This window comes from Mesoplodon bidens (genome assembly GCF_964165515.1).
Source record: "Mesoplodon bidens genome assembly, chromosome: 5".
Classification (NCBI taxonomy): domain Eukaryota; kingdom Metazoa; phylum Chordata; class Mammalia; order Artiodactyla; family Ziphiidae; genus Mesoplodon; species Mesoplodon bidens.
The window spans coordinates 55,903,930-55,923,828 of NC_138161.1; the positions used below are offsets into that span (position 1 = coordinate 55,903,930).

Genomic DNA, 19,899 nt, shown 5'->3' on the forward strand with positions numbered 1-19,899 from the left:
CTCTGCAGCCTGTGAGCCACAACTACTGAAGCTCGCATGCCTAGAACCCGTGCTCTGCAACAAGAGAAGCCACTGCGATGAGAAGCCCGTGCACAGCAATGAAGACTCAACGCAGCCAAAAATAAGTAAATAAATAAATAAAAATTTTAAAAAATAAGTGAAATAAGCATTCTTTGCAGATCATCATAAAGCTATTACAGACCCTAGGAAAAATAGCTATGGGTAAGGAAACACAAGAGGAATTGTTTCTAGACACTAGATATATTGATTCGCAAGTGGAAAGTAGATTAACTTTTTAAAAAATCTCTTGGTTTCATACGATTTTGCCTATGGCAATTCAGTTGCTCCTTTTCATTGTGTGGACAGGGTGGAAGGGAGGAGCCAGTTGGCCTAATTTTTCAACATGGGGACAGAGGCAGTGGGGTCAGCTAACCTCCCCCTAGCTATATGGAGAATCAATGGAATCCTATTTGTCTGCAGCTTTGCCCCTGCCCCTTGGCTACTGCTCCCATCAACTCTGAAAGACAGGAGTAAGCAGGCAGTCAATGGACCCACCTCGGTGGGTGGCTGCCTTCTTGGCCTTCTCTTCTGCACTTTGACACCCTTGCATCGCCTCTTCAGCTTCCTTCTGCATCCTGGCAACATCAACCTCCAGTTTCTTCTTCTGGCTGAGGAGACTCGTGTTCTAAGGAAAAGCAGCATCCTCATCAGGCAAGTTCAGATCAGTGGTGCAGACGCAAGCTGGTCTGTTCAGGACATGAAATGGGAGGGGCTCTGGCCAGGAGCGTGTTTTCCTCTCCTCGGCCGTACTCATGAAGCAATACTTCCAGGCCCAGGAGACCACGTTAGACTTGAATGCAAGGGATTTCATCCATTAGAGGTTTAGTACTGGAGAGATGACAGCCTGAGTCAGAAAGGAGAAATGGACCCAGACAACCTACAAGCCCCAAACATGTGTTTGGTTTTCAGCTGGTTGAGGAATATGTTTCTCTGCCTTTTGCTCTTTGATGGGGAAGAAGCAAGTGTATCCCAGAGTAGAAGTCAGGGTCAAAAGCAGACATGTGGAAAGCAGGGGTTTGGGGAATAAAAATCAGTTTCCTGCATGCTGCTTCAGGGGAAGAAAATCTTCCTCATTATCTACCTCTGCTTCTATTAATTTTGCAGGGAGGGGGTGGGAAAAGCAATTTAGATGAGCCTCATCCTCCAGGCCTGAGAAACCTCCATTACACTGGAGGATTCTTTGTGTTCTTTGGCTGATGCTGCTCTAATTCTTTCCTTCCTGGGTTGTGACATTACAGGCTGAAACTCCTTTTTGGTCTGTGTTTGTAGCACAGTTTTTCTGAGGGTGTGAAATCTTAGCATAGAGAATGGATTTAAAAGGCATAGCCTTCCTATTTTTATTTTTATTTATTTATTTATTTATTTTTATGGTACGCGGGCCTCCCACTGTTATGGCCCCTCCCGTTGCGGAGCACAGGCTCCGGACGCGCAGGCCCAGCGGCCATGGCTCACAGGCCCAGCCGCTCCGCGGCATGTGGGATCCTCCCAGACCGGGGCACGAACCCGTATCCCCTGCATCGGCAGGCGGACTCCCAACCACTGCACCACCAGGGAAGCCCAGCCTTCCTATTTTTAATTTCTCTTCTGTTCATTCACTTTTCCTCTAGCTAGTGCCTCTCTCAGTGGCAAGATTAAGCCTTTGGAAATAGGAAGAAAGATATTCCAGCCTCATAGGTTCTACCCTACTTCCTTGATGGCGTGAAGCATCTTCATCAAGGTTGCTTCCTCTGTCCTTATGGAGAGCCAGGCTCTGTGTGCCTCAGGCCTCCCACTGCCATGGATGTGGCCTGGAGGGATGAGGGTATTTCCTGGAGTATGCTGGGATGCTCACTGCACATAACTCCACAGAAATTCTTTCTTAGTAAAGAAAGGTGCAATATAAATGGTGATTCGTTTATACATAGAATCATTTAAAATCTGCTAGGGAGTTGATGGTTAAAATCTTTTCAAGCTGAATGATTGGTTCCGTTCGGGAAGCAGGGGGTGAGGGAGTACTGTGCAGAAGAGCAATCTAGGTTGTCACAGCTCAGGTTTGAAAAAGGACACATGTAATTAGACAAGGATAAGTTTGGCCTCATATGTTTGTTCTAGGCTAGAAATCTGGGGATGCAGAAGATTCTAGAAAATACTCATTGTATGTCAATCAGAAGGTTGACGGTGTTCCAGTAACTGCAAGGGGGTCACCAATGGCTAAGGTGGGGGAGAAGTCCTTTGTGAGCAACACGTCACCTAGAACAGAGCTGCTCAAGGGTAGTTTCTGCACTGGCAGCATCACCTGAAAACTCATTTGATTCCTCCTACTGCAGAGATTCTGATTCAGTGGGTCTGGGGTGAGGCCTGAGAATGTGCATTTTTGTGTTAGTTTCTCTTATATGTGTAAAGTTTCAGAAACTCTGCTCTGGAGATCAGGTCTATTACCTAATTTTCTTTCTTTTTTTTCAAATCTATCTCCTCCTCTCTATGTCTGCTTTTGCTCTGGTTGATGTCCTTATCTCTCTCTAGGCTAGTGGTTTTTCATTATATTGGGACCCACTGGTATATCATCAGTTGTAACATGCATGGCAAATAATTTGTTACCAATAGATATTAAGTACTACAGATAGTGAATGATTTACTTTTTAAAAATTCAATATTCTACTTTATAAGATTCCCACTCATTGTATTTAGTTAAGTTTTCTTGAGAGATAAAGAAAATATTGAAGTAAGTTAGCCTGTTGGGAATTATGCATAACGTATAGCCTATTTGTTTTATACCACATGGTATCCTAATAGGATTGTGTCATGTACATGGGCACAAACTGTAGGCACAAACTAAATGCAGTGCCTTCCAGCAGGTACATCTTTGGTTTATGTTAATACTTCCTTTTATCCAGTGTTTCTCAGTGGGGTCACAGTTGGCATTCTAGGAGGGGCAATTCTTTGGGATGTTGAATTATCCTGTATCTTTGCAGGAGCATTAGTATCTTTGGACCTTGCCCACTAAATGTCAGTGGTACTTCCCAGTCTCTATGGCAACCAAAATGATCCCACAGATGTTTCTAAATATCCTAGAGCATGGCACATCTGTCCCTAGTTGCATTAATCCATCCTTCACAAAAATCACCAGAGTAAACTTCCTAAAATGCAAATCTAATAACTTCCCTCCCAGTTACTCACAATTCCTCAGCAGACCCCCATGAGCTGCATGATAGAATTCAAACTCCATCAGTCTCAAAATCAAGATCCCTGGTGACCTGCTCTACCTGCCTCTCCCTTAGCATCAACTCTGCTGATCTCTCCTACCCCCTACCGTATGCTATAGTAAGTATATCAATTTTCCTTAGCATCCTAAATTCCCTCTTTTCCCCATGCCTCTGCCCTTGACTTTTCTCTCTACTTGGCTGACTTCTTCCATGTCCTTCATGACTCAGATTAAGCATACTGTGCATCTACCTAAGTCTAGGATCGTCAGGGAAGGCTTTCTGTAGGGGTGTGCTTGCTTTATCACTACAATCCCAGCAGTGCACTGTAGTTTGTTAACTTAGATCTCCACTTTTTAGGGCGATGGAGATATTTTGCATCTGTCTATACCATGCATACCTGTTCTGCTTATGGTGGGTGCCCTAAAAATGTTTTTCGAGCTTTTGTCCTAGCCACTATGGCTTCTCCTGATTCCATGAGAATGGCAACGATTTAAGAATTCTTGGTTTGTGTCACTTACATAACCTTCCATGAGAAGCCAGAGTCCTGACAGTTCATCATATCTGTCAGCAGCCACTCAGAATTGTTTGAAATCTCCTGGCTCTGAGGCAGGAGCATTTTTTTTCGAATCCTGGGATGCTCAGGGAATGCATGGCTTAGCAGGAACAGGAGGAGCAGGCAAATGATTCTGGAACACTAGCGAATGTTCCTCTCTCTCTCCCCAGCATCCTAGCTATGAGTGCCCTGACAGTTCATTCTTCTGGCAGGGCTTAGGGTTTGGGGTCAAATTGTGTCCCTCCCCCAAAAAACATATGTTGAAGTCCTAACCCCCAATCCTTGGAATGTGACCTTACTTGGAAATAGGGTCTTTTGAGAGGTAGTCAAGTTAAAATGAGGTCATTAGAGTGGGTCCAAATCTAATATGACTGATGTCCTCATAAAAATTTGGAAATTTGGACAATGACAGATACAGAGGGAAGATGATGTTAAGACACAGAGAAAATGCCATGTGAAGGAGGTGAATTGGAGTGACGCATCTACAAGCTAAGGAACACCAATGATTGCCAACAAACCACCAGAAGCTGGGAAAATGCAAGGAAGGACTCCCTGCAAGATTCAGAGGGTGCACGACCCTGCCAATGCCTTGATTTCAGACTTCTAGCCTTTAGAGCTGTGAGAGATTACATTTCTGTAATCAGTTTGGGAATTTGGCTGCTGCAGCCCTAGGGAACCAATGCATTTGGGGATGAATGAAGGGCGAGACCGCCACTCTGCTGCCAAAGGCTCTCCCTGCCTTACCGGCCACCTGCAAGGCTCCACGTGGCAACCGTGTACCGTCCTACGCCAACCAGTGTGGATCCATTGCCTCCCACCAGCTGACATGGTTAATGGCGAGTTTACGGGCCCTACCTGGGCGTGGAAAAGATTGATTTTTTTCCTGTGGCTTTCAGGAGCTCTTCCTCCGCCAGCCTGCACCCGCGTTCTGTCTGCTCATGCGAGGCCCTCAGCTCCTCGATTTCAGCCTGGAGAAGAGCATTGCGCAGCTCAGCCACCGCCAACTGCTGCTTCAGCTCACTGTTCAGGCGTGGGCTGTCATCCAGCTGCGCCCAAAGGTCCTGCGAAAGAAAACACGCGTCGGGGACGTGGAACCCTGGCAGTTCAGCGGGACCGGCGTTTACGCATGCGCGCTCTGAACAAGCCCCAGCGATTCAACGTAAGCATCTTCCTGCTCTCCTGAAGGATTAGATTTGTTGTCCTCACGTTTATTGCTCAACACAACCTGCCGCTTGGTTTGCTCCCATAGGCAGAGACATCCCTGCCTCACCCCTGCATTACAACTGAAAGTACCTTGATCTGGATCTGAAGCTGGCCCAGGGATTTGGTTGCCTCTGACACCTGCCGGTTGACACAGCTGAGCTGGAGTTCCGTCTCAGTGAGGTCCCCTTCCATGCTCCTCTTCAGCCCAGTGGCCTCAATTCTGCTCCGAGCTTCAGAATCCAGACTCGACTGCAGGGAGTCAATAGCACACTGCTGCTTCCTCCTAATTTTAGAATAACATTCAGGGGAAAAATCATGCACCCAAATTAAGAAAGGTTACCTGCTGTGTACACACAACTGTTTAGGAATCAGAAAAAATTAAAATTCAAGAAAAATTCTGTGTAATTAACAAAATGAGTCTGAAGGGTCTTCATTTGGAAACCATGGAGATGGAAGGGTTAGGTCAGTGAGCATTTGTGCACCATAACAGACTAAGATTCCCAGACCAACTTCCCGGAAAAATCAAGAAAAGCACCAGGATCTTTTTGAGGTTCCTGTGGGGCAGTCTTCGCCTTATCTAAGACCCCCTCCAGGACAGTCTAGATTCCCTAGAGTGGCTAAGGGTGAAGGAAGGATGCACTTTCAGACAGGCATAATATTTAAATACTTTCAACGGTGAAACATGTCTGAACATGGCAAGAAAGAGCCACCCAGGTTGGAATAAGTCCTGATCGCCAGCAATCCTGCTCTAACAGCCTGTGACACCAAATTCCCCTAGAATAGCATGGTTATCTTTCTCCAGGAGTTTGGGAGTACAACCAAGGATAGGCTGAGAAAACCAACTGCTGTGTGATGTTGAATTACTTCAATATGCCTTTATAACAATGAAAGGTCCATGCTGAAATCATTTTTGCAAAGTGACAGAAGCTTACACAATAGATGTGTGTTCAGAGAGACAATGAAAAACTGTGGGGAACCCATGGCAATCATTTCCTAGCACTCTTGCAGTAAGTCTGGGACCATGTGACTGAATTCTGACCAATGGACTATGGGCAGAAGTGTTTCCAAGCCTCACACATACAGCCTTTCACTTGTGTGATCCTGTGCTCTCTCTTCCCCATCTATAGCAAAGTTGGTGGCCATACATGGATGATCTGGCATCAGAAGATGGAAGGAACCTGGGTTCTTGAGTGACTTGGGATAGTGGCCCACTCTTTATCCTACCCCACGTTGGACTCTGACACAAAGCAAAAGTAAGCTTTGATGGTTTTAAGCCATCAAGATTTGGTGGTTGTGAGTCAGGACAGTGTAACTGTTATAACACAGGCCCTGTTAAGCTCACCCTATGAAACAGGGCCTCGTACTGGGCAGATAAGACAAGACATACTCATAGAGCCCATCAGCACAAATAGCAGACATATATTCATCTTGAGTCAGAATTAGGTTCCACACTGATTTGTCTTTGAGCCTGTATTCTGATCTCTGAGGCCAGCAGCAAGTCACACAGCCTACAGAGGAGTAAGAGTGTGGTCAGAGTTTCCCATTGGGTGACAGGGGGAGGTGCCACTTTTTGTGACCACCCTCACCCCACTGACGGGGCGGAGGTTTCAGAAGTAGTTATGCAAATGTACAGGAAAGAACTCTTTCTGGTTCCAGAGTCAGCACCTCTCCTTTGCCAGCGCCATGTCCTGGCTCCCACATGCTGCGGCCAGCCTCTCCTTCCTATCCTTAGGTCCTGGGCTTCTGTTCTGCTCCCAGATCAGAATCCTACAGGAATGCCAGCATGTAAAGTTACTAGAGACTGTTATGGCTGAATTTTGTCCCTCCTCTCTTCCCCCCAGCCAAATTCATATGTTGAAGCCCCTAACCCCCAGTACTTCAGAATTCGAGTAAATTTGGAGACAGGGCCTTTAAAGAGGTGATTAAGTTAAATGAGGCCCTTAGGGGAGGCCCTAATCCAATCTGACTGATGTCCTTATAAGAAGAGAAAATATGGACACACAAAGAGACACAGGGATGGGTGTGCACAGAGAAAAGAAAATGTGAGGACGCAGCAAGTTGGTCACCTCCGAGCCAAGGAGAGAGGTCTTAGGCTCAGATTTGCCAGCAACTTGATCTTGGACCTCCAGCCTTCAGAAATGTGGGAAAAGAAATTTCTGTTGTTTAAGCTACATAGTCTATTTTGTTATGGCAGCCCTAGCCCATAGTACTACAGTGACACACACTCAGCATCACTGAAAGCTTTAAGACACTGCTCAGTCTTACATGAGGAAACTCATTTTTGCCACAGTTGACTCTCCTTATGCAGGAACACTAAGGCGTCTCTAAGCTAGTGTCAAAATCCTCTGTACAGAGATATATTCTACTTAGGCAGAAAAAATGAATGTTTCAAATTGTACTTTTTCCACAGTTGTTTATGAAACTTCATGAGTGCCTACAGACAAGTAGAAAGTGCTACGGTTTAAGAGGCTTCTGTATAACACAGGCCTAGGGAATGGCCACTAGACAATCAGCACATTCCATGCAGAGTCAAGAAATCTTTAAAATGAAAGCTCCTTGAGTACGTTTCTTAAGAAAAATGAAGAAGTCAGGACCAGGGCAATATAGTAAGAAGTTCCTTTTCTTTCTTTCCTCTTTTTTTCTGAAATGTGAAACACAATTTGAGGAAAGAAACCAAATACAAACAAGAACAAAACCATTCTTTTTTAAAACTTGAAAAAGTTAAGGATTTAAATTGACAGTCAATTCAATCAGTAATATTTTTCTCTTGCCATGTTGCTCATCTATATCAGGGAAATGAAAGATTTTCCTTAATTCTAATACATATGATTCAGCTTTAAAGTGATTAACAAGATATTTTGCTAACTAAATGCCATGTCTGAGTTTGAGCTGCTACTTCTTGAAGTCGCACTAACATATTTTACTTAGAAATGAGAAGAGATTTAAACATATTCTTCTGGCAGAGACTCAGACAATAAAAGAAATTAAGTTGGACAGTACATGTAAATTGAGACCATGTGGCAAAGTTCACTATTACTGAGTTCAGAGGAGTGAACAATATGGAAGGAAAAGATGATGGAATGTTACCAGGTACCTGAGGCCATAGGCTGGGGGTGGGCAAACTATGGGCTATGGGCCCAGCCATGACCATTTAATTTCTTATGGTCTATGGCTGCTTTCAAGCTACAAATGCAGAGTTGAGTAGCTACAACAGAGACTCTATGTCCTGCAAAGCCAAAAATATCTACCATGTGACCCCATACATCTAACCCTTCCATAGATGATCAAACCAAAGCAAACAAGCACATTTCGATAGAGTAAGGCATTTCGATACCTCATTCCCAAAAGCTCCTTCCACAGCACCTTGCTGGGTGTGTCCAGGGAGAACAGAATGCAGGCCAGGGGCACCCTGGCTCTGGGTCACTGAGAAGACTGCCACACATTTCAGCTTTACCTTGAATACCCTGAGTTGGGAGGGGGATGTATATAGTCAGTGGCCCCAGAAGATTCAGGACGCAACTGACCAACTTGTTCTCAACCCACTCTGGGGCCTTGCAGCAGGGCCTGACTTAGACAGCAGTCATGGCTGCCAACTGACCTTCAAGGAGCCATGATGTCACTCTTCCTTTCCTGTGTGGACGAGGGCAAGGATCAAAGCCGGCCATCAAAGTTCCTCCCCTCCTTCCAGCAGTGACTGCACTGTCACCTGCCTACCTCCAGCTCTGCTCATTATAACATTATTAGGGAAACAAAAAAGCCCTAACACTCCATAAAAGTTTGGGAAGCTCCGTCTAGAAGAGCAGGCACAGCATCTTGCCAACATGAAGCGCTCAAATATCTGTTGAGCAAGTGAAACATACAACTCGTGTACCAGCTGCTCATTCTTTCACCACCAACAGGCTTCCAGCCCGGCTCATACAGGATCAGTCCTCACCAAATGGAAGAGCAGCGGGCTGGGTGGCAGAGAATGAGTGAATGAGTTACCCAGTTTGCAGCTCTACCAAGGTTGTGCCTTTGCCTCTGAGTCTCTCTCCTGTCCTCCTGGTCCCTTCAGCTTCTCGGGTCCTGCTTCACAGGCCTCCTTCAGTTTCTATGGAGCTTCCCAAGGATTTTGTGAAAGAGGACCTTGAACCTCATCTTTCCCTCAGGCAATATTTCCGTTGAGTTCTGGATTTTACATGGTTTCCCCTTGATTGCTCAAAATCGTCTGCTTTGCTAGTATTTCCCCCTGGCATTCTCTTCAGTTTCCTCAAGATCGCATCCTCTCCTAGCCCTGAAGTCAGATTAAACCCTTGGATTTGACCGAGGCATTCTGATCCAATCTCCACTGGCACAGGGCACTCACACCGAAAGGGTCTGCATGGTATTTGTGATATTTTGTTAAGACATGCTCCTCTTTCCTTTCTGGATGTACCTATTACAGTTATTATGAATCATTAACTAGAACTCATGAATAGCTTATTCCTCCCTTCTGCCCGCCCTTCTTTTTTCAGCCCCTTCGCAGCTCCTGCCTCGTCTTCAGTTCTTTCTTCTCCCAGCCCTAGCTGTTTGGATCTCCAGCTTCCTTTGCACTAAAATTATTATAATTGGTGAACAGCTCTGCAACATTCAGATGTATCTGACAAGATGCAGACTCTCAGGGTTCAGTTTTACTTAGCTGGGTTTATTAATAGGCACAGGTTTGACGTTACCTGAAACGAGGGGGTTTTTTTGTTTTTTTTTTTTAACTGCGCAAGGAGACATTCATTTTTGTTCCTCATGGAAGGAAGTAGGGCAAATATCAAGGCCCAATGTTTTTGCCCTCCATCAAAAAAAAAAAAAATTCTTTTACACACGGACTCAGAGCCTCTTAAGTAGACCAGAATTCACCCCTACAGTCAGTCCTACAGAGGAAAGTGCCAGTGAGTGAGAGCAAAGATAACTTAAAAAGCACACAGAGGACCAAATTTGGCTTGACATCCTCATTAAAAAAATGACCCCCATGGGAGTTTTGTCTGAAGATGGGCTATGGGTAAGAGGCCAGTTCAATTGAACATGGTAACTTTTTCTTTTAACTGTTTAACAAACACGTTAAAAGCAAATTGCCAGTTGAACCTCCGACTCAAAAATGCTTTTCCATGCTGACACATGGCATTGACTTAAGGGAACAGATCAAATGGATAATACAATCATAGTTAATTCCATGTGTTTATAATTGTGCCTTTGATCTAGAGTGTGAAGCGCTTTGCCAACATCAGCTCACTGATCTTCCTCACCACCTTCTGTGACATGGATGGGGCTGCTTTCATCCCCTCACTTCACTGAGAAGCTAAGAAGCAAAATTTCTAAAATCATCAGCTTGTTATGATGAAGCTAAGAAGAGATCCTGAAACCCAGGATTCCTGTTTAATTCATTTTCCTGACTATTAAGACTCAGCTGCTTCAACAGGGATTCATAAGCAGCTTAGCTCTTGGCTTCGGCCCCTCTCCAAACAAATGGCTACAGGTACAGTCAGCGGGGAGGTGGAAACTTCACTCTGATCTGACATTAATTTTAATGCCCAGCATCACATTTTTTAGTTCTTTTCCTCCACTGTTTAGCATTACCAGTCAATGTCTTGAACGCTCAAGAAAGCAGCTTGTTGTAGGGAAACCCAGACAGTATACACAGTCCTTGTCCACATACTTATTCTTTTTTGGTGTGTTATCTTGAGTCTTGTATGCAAGTAGAAGCTGCTCGAAAAGAATTTTATGAGGGCTTCCCTGGTGGCACAATGGTTGAGAGTCTGCCTGCCGATGCAGGGGACACGGGTTCCTGTCCCGGTCCAGAAAGATCCCACATGCCACGGAGCGGTTGGGCCCATGAGCCATGGCTGCTGAGCCTGTGCGTCCGGAGCCTGTGCTCCGCAACGGGAGAGGCCACAACAGTGAGAGGCCCGCGTACCACAAAAAAAAAAAAAAAAAAAAAAAAAGAATTTTATAAGAAAATCATAAAAAACTGATAGTAATCATGTAGAGGTATTCCTTTATATTAACAGTGCTGAGCTTGCTAGAAAGACTCTAGTGTTGGGTTAGACAGGCTGTTTCTTTGGTAATAGTCCAACAAGGGTCATAAAAGCAGACAAACACAGTGGGTTCTGTTCAGTTAAGGATTCTAAAATATGCAACTGTTGCTCATCAAAATAATTGTAAATACCTACATTTTTCTATTTCTTCATCTTTCTCTGAAAGCTTTCTTTCAATTTCCGCTTTAGTTTCTGAGAGTTCAAGCTGCAGATGAAGAATCTTGCTTTCGTTGCGTTCCAGAGCTCCCTGAAATATATAAATAAAAAGCACTAAATTCAGCCCACTTTTGGACAAAAGTATTTTTTTCTCTAAACGTGTATCATTAATGGAGCTCTCTGCAGAATTGCTAGGAATAATCTAAGTTCAAATCACGTCCCTGAAGATTGGAACAGGATGAGAGACAAGTGATTACTTTTGTTTGTCACATCACCTATAGATCTGATGTTCTGAGGGCTTTCAGCTGTAGCTCAAGAACTGGAATCTAACGCATTTTTAAAGTAGACGTTTTCAATCTTGTCTGTGACTATATTTCAATTTTTAAATTTATTACCCTTGACTTTTTCTAATGTTTCCATCTTTGGGATGAATCAATAAAAGCATCAAAACTAAAACAAGGAAGGTGATAACTCCTACCTGGAAGCTTTCATTTATTTCTGGACATCACAGGGGGATAGAAAAAAAGTTGAAAGCATTCAGAGAGCAAGAAACAGGACAGCGCTCAAATGAAGGAATTTATGATGTACCTGACACATAACGCTTGGTGTGAGCCATTATCACCATAATTACTACTATTACTTCAAATGGATTGCTTTGACAGGCAGGGAGATCTCCTGCCCCTTTGAGTATTTAAATATAGGCAAGGCAAATACTGCCAGGGATGTTATAAAGGTGTTTCAAGTTTGAAAGTGTAGGTTTGATTAAATCTTTAAAGCCTGTTCCAAAGATAAAATTCATATAGAAGAAACAAACAGAACACTTGGAGGATACTGAGGAGGATGTTTATAAAGGGCACAAGGGGTGACCACCATCTGTTGGTCAGTTAACCATGGGCAGACAGTCCTGAGGGCAAACGCAATTTTTCTAGCCTCTTCTGAGGAGTGCTTAGCACATACCATCAAAAGTAAAAGGTAGGACTTCCCTGGTGGCGCAGTGGTTGGGAGTCCTCCTGCCGATGCAGGGGACGCGGGTTCGTGCCCCGGGCCGGGAGGATCCCACATACCGCGGAGCGGCTGGGCCCGTGGGCCGTGGCCGCTGGGCCTGCGCGCCCGGAGCCTGTGCTCTGCAACGGGAGAGGCCACGACAGTGAGAGGCCCGCGTACCACAAGAAAGAAAAAAAAAAAAAGTAAAAGGTAAAACTGAATAGCAATTTCAAAATAAAAATAAGAAAGATGTTGGGACTTTAATATGGCTTACAGCCTTGCTGTTGTTCTCTCAACACTAACTTCAATATAAAAGAAAATAAATAAAAAACAAATGCTGGTATAGCAATTTCCTCCAAGGGAATGATGCCCTTACTTCAGGGGGAAACTGTCACCTCTAACCCTTTGGAATGCACTGAGAAAGTGAATCTTTGAAGGTGACCTGGGATAATTTGAGTTTTGTGACTTCAAAAATAATCTGATAACGTTTCTCATAAAGGCTCACTCAGGAAAAGAAATAACCCAGTTTTACAAATACATGTCCAAGCTGATGAAGTATTTATGGATGCAGCTGAAGACAAAACTTGAGAAAATGCGAATAGAATATAATGCCATCTAGTGCTACTGAATGGTATGGGCACTGTGGCCTTTAGTCGTCTCACCTTCAACAGGCAGCTCAATTTAATGTACAAAGATGTCTATACGTTATATAGGACTAAAGTTGCCCCGCCCAATCACAGCTCTCACTGGCTTCTCATGTTGCTTGAAATTTCTACCATAAAAGTTACTTCTTTGGGTTAAGGTGGTGGCTTTAGAAAGTCCCTAGCCAGGGTGGCCAGAGAACCAACGGGGACCAAAAGAAGCAAGTGAATGAGACAAAGTTCACCCACTTTCCGAGGACCAGCCTTGTTAGGGGACACCACACTGCCAACTGAAAGGATTCTACATAAAATGTAGAGGCCTCAGAAAACAATTTGCATAAAAAGACAAGAGCGGTTAAGAGCGGTCCACTTGACACATCTTCTGTCTGGTAGATTTCTTACAGAAATGTGGTGGTGAAATAAATTGATCAGACATTGCTTGACTCAGAGCAATCCTCTGGGGTCTAATTTTTTCATTATCACACCCTTCAAAAGGCCTGTGCCTGAAATGGACTTGCTGTGCCTTTTAAAAATTATTGTCTCTGTTTGAGGGTGAGTGGGTGAGGGATGCATTTTTAATGTGACTGGGTGCTTAGTCAAAGGGTAGGTCAAGAAAATGAAATTCAGCTGTGAGAAAAGAGGCTTTGTAGGCCTTGTTGACTACTTAATGACCGTGACAGGATAACTTCCTTCTGAGTTCACCCTCTTTGGCAAAAAGATTTTCTCAGGGGTCCTTTCAATCACTAGCACACACTTAGGGATAAAGTCAGAGATTTTTCCTGAACTTTTAATCCATAACACTGAAAACACTCCTGTCAAACAACCCACACAAAGATGAGCTTTCAGCAAAAAATGTTTGAGAACACTGCTTTGAATTCATTGTAAAAACTACCTAAAGTTTTTTTGGGGAAAAAAACAGCGTTTCGACTGATTTTATTTAAAGAGAGGGGCAGGTATGAGGATATTTAGTTATTCAACATTCAACAAATATTTATTGAACCGCTACTGTATGCCAGGCAATGTTCTAGTCCAGTGCTTCTCAAATGTTAGGGTAAATGTGAACCACCCAGGGATCTTGTTAAAATTCAAATTCTGATCCAACAGAGCTGGGGAGAGGGCTGAGAGTCTGAATTTCTAACAAGCTCCATGGTGATGCCCATACAACCAGTCCGCAGGCCACGTTTAGAGTAGTGAGGGTCTAGGTACTGGGGATAAATTAGGGAACAAGATAGACATGGTTCTTGTTTTCTTTATAATCAAGAGATTTGCACCCACGATTGTTTATCCTGTTCCCCTAGCCTCGATTTCCTCATTTGTACAATGAGGACAATAGTTTGCTAGGGTGATTACATACAATAGTGCATACAAAGATCCAGGCATAGTGTCTAGCATGCAGTTAACCCCTGAATAAGGGTCAAGGGTTATAAGTGTGTTCTTGCTGTTGTTGTGACTAGAATGCAGGTCTTCTGCACTGTCACAGTGATAGAAGCCTGCTTTGCTCCCTGGAGGTAATACCTCGGCCTCTTCTGATGCCGTTTGGACTTCAGTCTTTTCTTGTTCAGTCTACTTCTTGACCTTTTCCATTTCACTTAAGTTCTTCTTTCCTTCTTTCATCTGATTTTTCAGATTAGAAGTCTCTTCTGGAGAGGGATGAAAAACAAAGTCAGTGAAAAGAACCAGTCTCAGATCCATGATATCAGCCACAAGAGACTGTTCCCAGAGGCCCACTGGGACCCTGCTCATGCCATCCTTGGTAACTTGATGGCAAGGCCACCGCTGGCACGTATGGGATGTTTGTTTGAATTAGAAAAAAAGAATCCCCTCTTCAAAGTATTCTTTTGGCATCTGCCACAAAGTTGCCTACAACAGCTGGTGAGAATGGTGTTTCTTAGAGTATTGTGCATTGAACAACCTGTGTGACTGTACATGGCAGTCCTGCTTGTCAGAGCCATGCCAGATATTGCCTGGTGGGGCTCTAGGACCCAGACCTGGAATCACTATTCCAGTGGAAGAGCTTAGTTATCAACACTGGTGGTGGCCACTGTGTCAGCTGTTACTCAACACCAGAATGGGAACTAACAGCATAAGCTGGGTCGTTGTCTGCCAGAAGCCAATGCATGAACCCCCTGATGAACACAAGTCTCTGAAAGAGCAAGGCAGCCAGAAGTGACAAAACCTCCAGCACCTGACACTGTTACTGTCAGTTCCGCCTGTTCATGAAAGAAGTCTCTGCAACCTAAGAGGTGTGGAGCAGGGCCAAGTGCTCTGGGAATTACCCACAGTCCAGAGGCAGTGCAAGGAATTCAAGAGCTTGACCGCTCCTCTGGCTCTGAGATCCCCGGCTAGGATAGGCTGTGACAAGAATTTTTTAGTTACAAAAACAAACCCATGAGATGGCAATTCTCATGTGAATAATAAGTCCTTCTCTGATAAAGCCTCTCCAGAAGAGGGGCTCCCAGGAGAAAACTCAAGGCAGTGGTTCTCTCCTCTGACCATACGTTAGAATCACTCGGAGAGCTTTTAAAAAAGACTTCTTCCCAGGCTCCAGCCCAGAGCAAGTGTGCTCCCCACACGAACAGCACCAGCTTCGCTTGGGGACTTGTTAGAAATACAAACTCTTAGACCCCTTCCTAGACTTACTGGATCAGAAACTCTTGACGGTGGGACCCAGCCAACCGTGTTTTAGCAAGCCCTCCAGGTGTTTCAGATGCCGTGAAAGTTTTCTAACTGTTCCAGCACCTCTCACAGGCCCAGTCAGTGACCTGCTCATGGACTAGGTAGGTCAACAGAGAAAGCAAGTTTCATTTATGCCTCCAATAGCAGTGAACTTACTTCCAGGGCATCTCAGGGTCATAATGCACATCACTGTTGGTGCTGGTATAACTTGGCAGCCTCTTTGAAGGGCTGCTGGGCAATATCTCAGAATTTGAAAATTCACTCCTTTAATCCAGCAATTTCATATCTAGGAATCTACCCTACTGAAATATTTGCACACGTCCCCACTGTACACGGATGTACAATATAGGATTATTTATACTTGTGAAAAATTTTATCTAAAATTAATAAGGTCTAGTTAAACGTGTTAGTCAGCCTTATCATAAAACACTCTGTTGCTAATAACAGTCACTTGGTAGGGCTCCAGCTACAGGCACATGGGAGGTGGCAGAGACCATAGTTAAGTGTGTATATGCCAGAATCAAGCTGGCTGGGCTCAAACCTCAGATCTGCTACTTATCAAATGCAAATTCGGCCAAGTTCTTAACCTTAAATGACTCAATCTAATCTGCATTTTACAGATACACTAACACATAAGGCTGTTCTGAGACTTAAACAATGAATAGTTATATATAGAACAGTGCCTGGCACATAGTATGGGCTATAGAAATATTTGTTAAATTAGAAAATAAGTTAATAAATGGAAAAAATAAAAGGTATAGAATAATGTGTAATTTAAGTAAAAAATACCTGCATGCATATGATGCAGGTTATGGATATAAAGAAATTCTTAATAGGCTTCCTTTACGACAGGAACTGGGGCTAAAGTTAGGAAACTACTCTTATGTTTAGAACTCCTTTAATGAAAATAGTATCTGGAGTTTAAAAAAAAAACCAGAATCCAAAGTTAGTATTCAAAACGGAAAAGTTAAGACCCGAGCGAGGCCGGGACGATGCTGAGGCTTCTACGCATCGAGGCAGCCTTGCCCTTGGCGCAGGGCCCTCCCGGGGCCCCTGCTCCGGTTCCCAGGGCAACGTACCCTTCAGGTTCTTGTTCTGCCTCCGGAGGGTCTGCTGGCTCGCGGCACTCTCCTCGTAGGTGTGCCTGAGCTCGAGGAGCTGGGCGCTGAGGGCCCGGGCCTCCTCTGCGGGGCGCCTGGCATCGTCTGAGGCTACTCGTGCTCCCGCCTCCAGCCGTCCAGGCACTGGTCGAAGTGCTGCTGCAGCCGGTCCAGCGCAGTGGCCGTGCAGCGCGCCTTCCCACGATGTGACAGGGTGTCCCCGAGCTCGAGCTGCGGTCGGAGCCTGGCCCTCTCCAGGGAGGCCCTTCTGGCATGGGCCACCCCCATGGCTTCGGCAGCCTCCTGCGACCGAATTGCCAGCTTCTTCCTGAGAAGGGGAGGCCCAAAGGGCGAGTGAGGGGCTTCCCTGGTGGCGCAGTGGTTGAGAATCTGCCTGCTAATGCAGGGGACACGGGTTCGAGCCCTGGTCTGGGAGCATCCCACATGCCCCGGAGCAACTAGGCCCGTGAGCCACAACTACTGAGACTGCGCTTCTGGAGCCTGTTTTCCGCAACAAGAGAGGCCGAGATAGTGAGAGGCCCGCGCACCGCGATGTAGAGTGGCCCCCGCTTGCCACAACTAGAGAAAGCCCTTGCACAGAAATGAAGACCCAACACAGCAAAAATAAATTTAAAAACTCCTACCCCCAAAGGGCGAGTGAAGCCACAACCCTCAGAGAGCTCGTGCAGTGTGTCCTTATTAAATACAGCACTCGGGTACAAATAGGGGGGGCCTTGAGGGTGGCTTCATAGTCTGAAGGGGAAGCAGCTTGTGTCTGACAATGACCTCCTTGTGCCTGTGGAATCCAGATGTCTGCTGACCACCACACTCTGGCTACTGTGTCCACATGTCCTTTATTTCCCCTCCACCCTTTGCCAACCTGGACTTGAAACTCAGAACCTCTGAATCCGTGTAAGTATCTGCTTCCCCTGAACCTTAAGTAAGCAATACAGACTTTATCGAAGACTTCATAAGAAATGGGAGAAAGAGGAAGATGGTACTGAACACCCAACAGTAAGCAACCGTTAAAAGTCTTGGGGCACGTCTAGTCTCTAAAGAGCTCCTTGGCTTTATTGCTTCCAAGGAGCATTCTTTGGCTCTCTCCTGCTCAGTCTCCCCCTCTCATCATGGGACTCCTAAACATGCCCGATTATCTTTGCTCTGAATTTCTTCTCCATCTCAGCTCCTCTTCCCAAATTTATATACCCACATCCATCCCAGCGTTATGCTCGCTTATCAGGTCCTACTGCTGTCGGGGGTACTTTAGCCCCTGTCTGTCCTCCCTCCAGAATCCTCTGAGATGCAGTGGCTTATTAAAATGCTTCCTCTACCGTCCTTACAATGCTCATATGCTTCCTTATGGATGCAAAGTGTTCTCTTGCTCCCATCTCCTGCAGGGACACTGGCAGTCCCATTCTTACTCATTCATCACACCTCTTGGATGAAAGGTACTGTATGTACCAAAGCTTTTGCCAATCTACAGTTATTAAACAGAAAAAGATCCTCAGGAATTAACATGTTCCACACAGCAGCCCAACAGAGCAGTGTGCTCATAAAGCCCCCTTTTGGTGGAATCCTGCAAAAACCAGTCTGTGCTCAGTGTCTAAGAAAGACCTGGGCTCCAACAACACTCCTTGCTCACTGGCTTTCTAACCATAGTCACTTCACATCTTTGCTTCATTTTTCTTAACTGGTAAGAAGAGATTCTGCTGTACCACATGGTGACTATCGTTAATAATACTGTATTGTGGGCTTCCCTGGTGGCGCAGTGGTTAAACAATCTGCCTGCCAATGCAGGGCACACAGGTTCGAGCCCTGGTCCAGGAAGATCCCACATGCCGCGGAGCAACTAAGCCCGTGCGCCACAACTACTGAGTCTGCGCTCTGGAGCCCATGAGCCCCAACTGCTGAGCCCGTTCTCTGCAACAAGAGAAGCCACTGCAATGAGAAGCCCGTGCACCACAATGAAGAGTAGCCCCCGCTCGCCACAACTAGAGAAAGCCCGTGCGCAGCAACGAAGACCCAATGCAGTCAAAAATAAATAAAAGAAATAAATTTATTAAAAAAAATAATACTGTATCGTATATGTGAGAGTTGCTATGAGAATAGAGCTTTAGTGTTCTCACCATAACAACAACAATAAAATGGTAATTTAGTGGGGTAAAGGAAGTGTTAACTAATCATGCTGTAGTAAAGATTTCTGAACATATGCATATGACAAATTATCACATTTTACACCTTACTTGTACACCCTACACAATGGTATATTTCAATTATATCTCAATAAGGGAGAAAAAAAGAGATTCTGATGCTTTATCCCACCTAAAACAGGAGTCTTGTAAAATAATTACACATATTTTAACTACTTTAGAAATGCTCAATTGGAATCAGAAAATTGGAATTTTACTTTGGGTGACCAACTGCTGGGGGACTGAGGGGTTGTACCAGGACACGGGGCTATCAGTGCTCAAACTGGACAAGTCCAGGGCAAACTGGACAATTGATCACCTTCATTTGACTGATAATGTTGCTCTACATTTACTACCAGCTACAATTTTGCTGCTCAACTTGCCAACCATAAGCACCTATGTAGTTTCCTAGAATATGCAAGAAGGTGTGGGAGATGAAGAAATCAGATCCCTATCCTTGGGGAACTCAGAAGCAGTAAATGGGGTCTCAGGGGAGCTTGATTCCACTAAACTAACTCATCATGTGAACCCCAGCCTGGAAATCTAAGTAGACAGATCCTCAACTTTCCAATTAAAAAAAATGGAATCCTAGTTTTGCAGTTCCACGTCCCTTAGGGGTTTTAGTGGGAAATCATAATACAGACAATGCTTTATTTATTTGATGTTCAACTAAGTTTAACGCAAAAAAAAAAGTCTTTGGATATTATCTCATTTGCCCATCATTTCTCTTTAGTTGTCATGTAATACAGGACCACAATTTGTTAGTTCCAACAAGTCCATGTGGTCATAAGTAACCTATATACTTTCCCTCTTTTCTGTCCCTCCCTAAGAAACCTTCAAACAGAATGACTGGTAGACACTTTCACCGGAATTCTTCAATTATTAGGAAAAAAAAATCTTACTTTAGAAGCAAATGCCATATTTTGGATATGAGGCGCCATTTCAGTTCAAAGCCCCACTTTTCTGCAGTCCAGAGTTTTTAACACATTTACTGAAGGTATTTTTAGTATCTGTCATCCCAAAGCCCTTTTTAAGTTACTGTGGCTACAGAGACAGATTGCTTGGTACCCCTTCAGGGACAGAACACAGCAGCTGTTCAGCACGTGCACAG

The 19,899-nt window shown here is 44.6% G+C and overlaps 1 protein-coding gene across 1 annotated transcript in view; it reads right to left on the reverse strand.

Moving 5' to 3' along the window:
- Positions 1-19,899, reverse strand: part of MYH15 (myosin heavy chain 15) — a gene marked incomplete at both ends in the record, with an annotated part of 190,996 nt that overhangs the window by 26,632 nt on the left and 144,465 nt on the right. Inside the window, 9 exon segments of the mRNA XM_081235333.1 lie at positions 556-685; positions 4,651-4,677; positions 4,680-4,856; positions 5,089-5,281; positions 11,174-11,289; positions 14,339-14,386; positions 14,390-14,463; positions 16,579-16,713; positions 16,716-16,927. Coding sequence (XP_081091459.1) covers positions 556-685; positions 4,651-4,677; positions 4,680-4,856; positions 5,089-5,281; positions 11,174-11,289; positions 14,339-14,386; positions 14,390-14,463; positions 16,579-16,713; positions 16,716-16,927 — 1,112 coding nt within the window.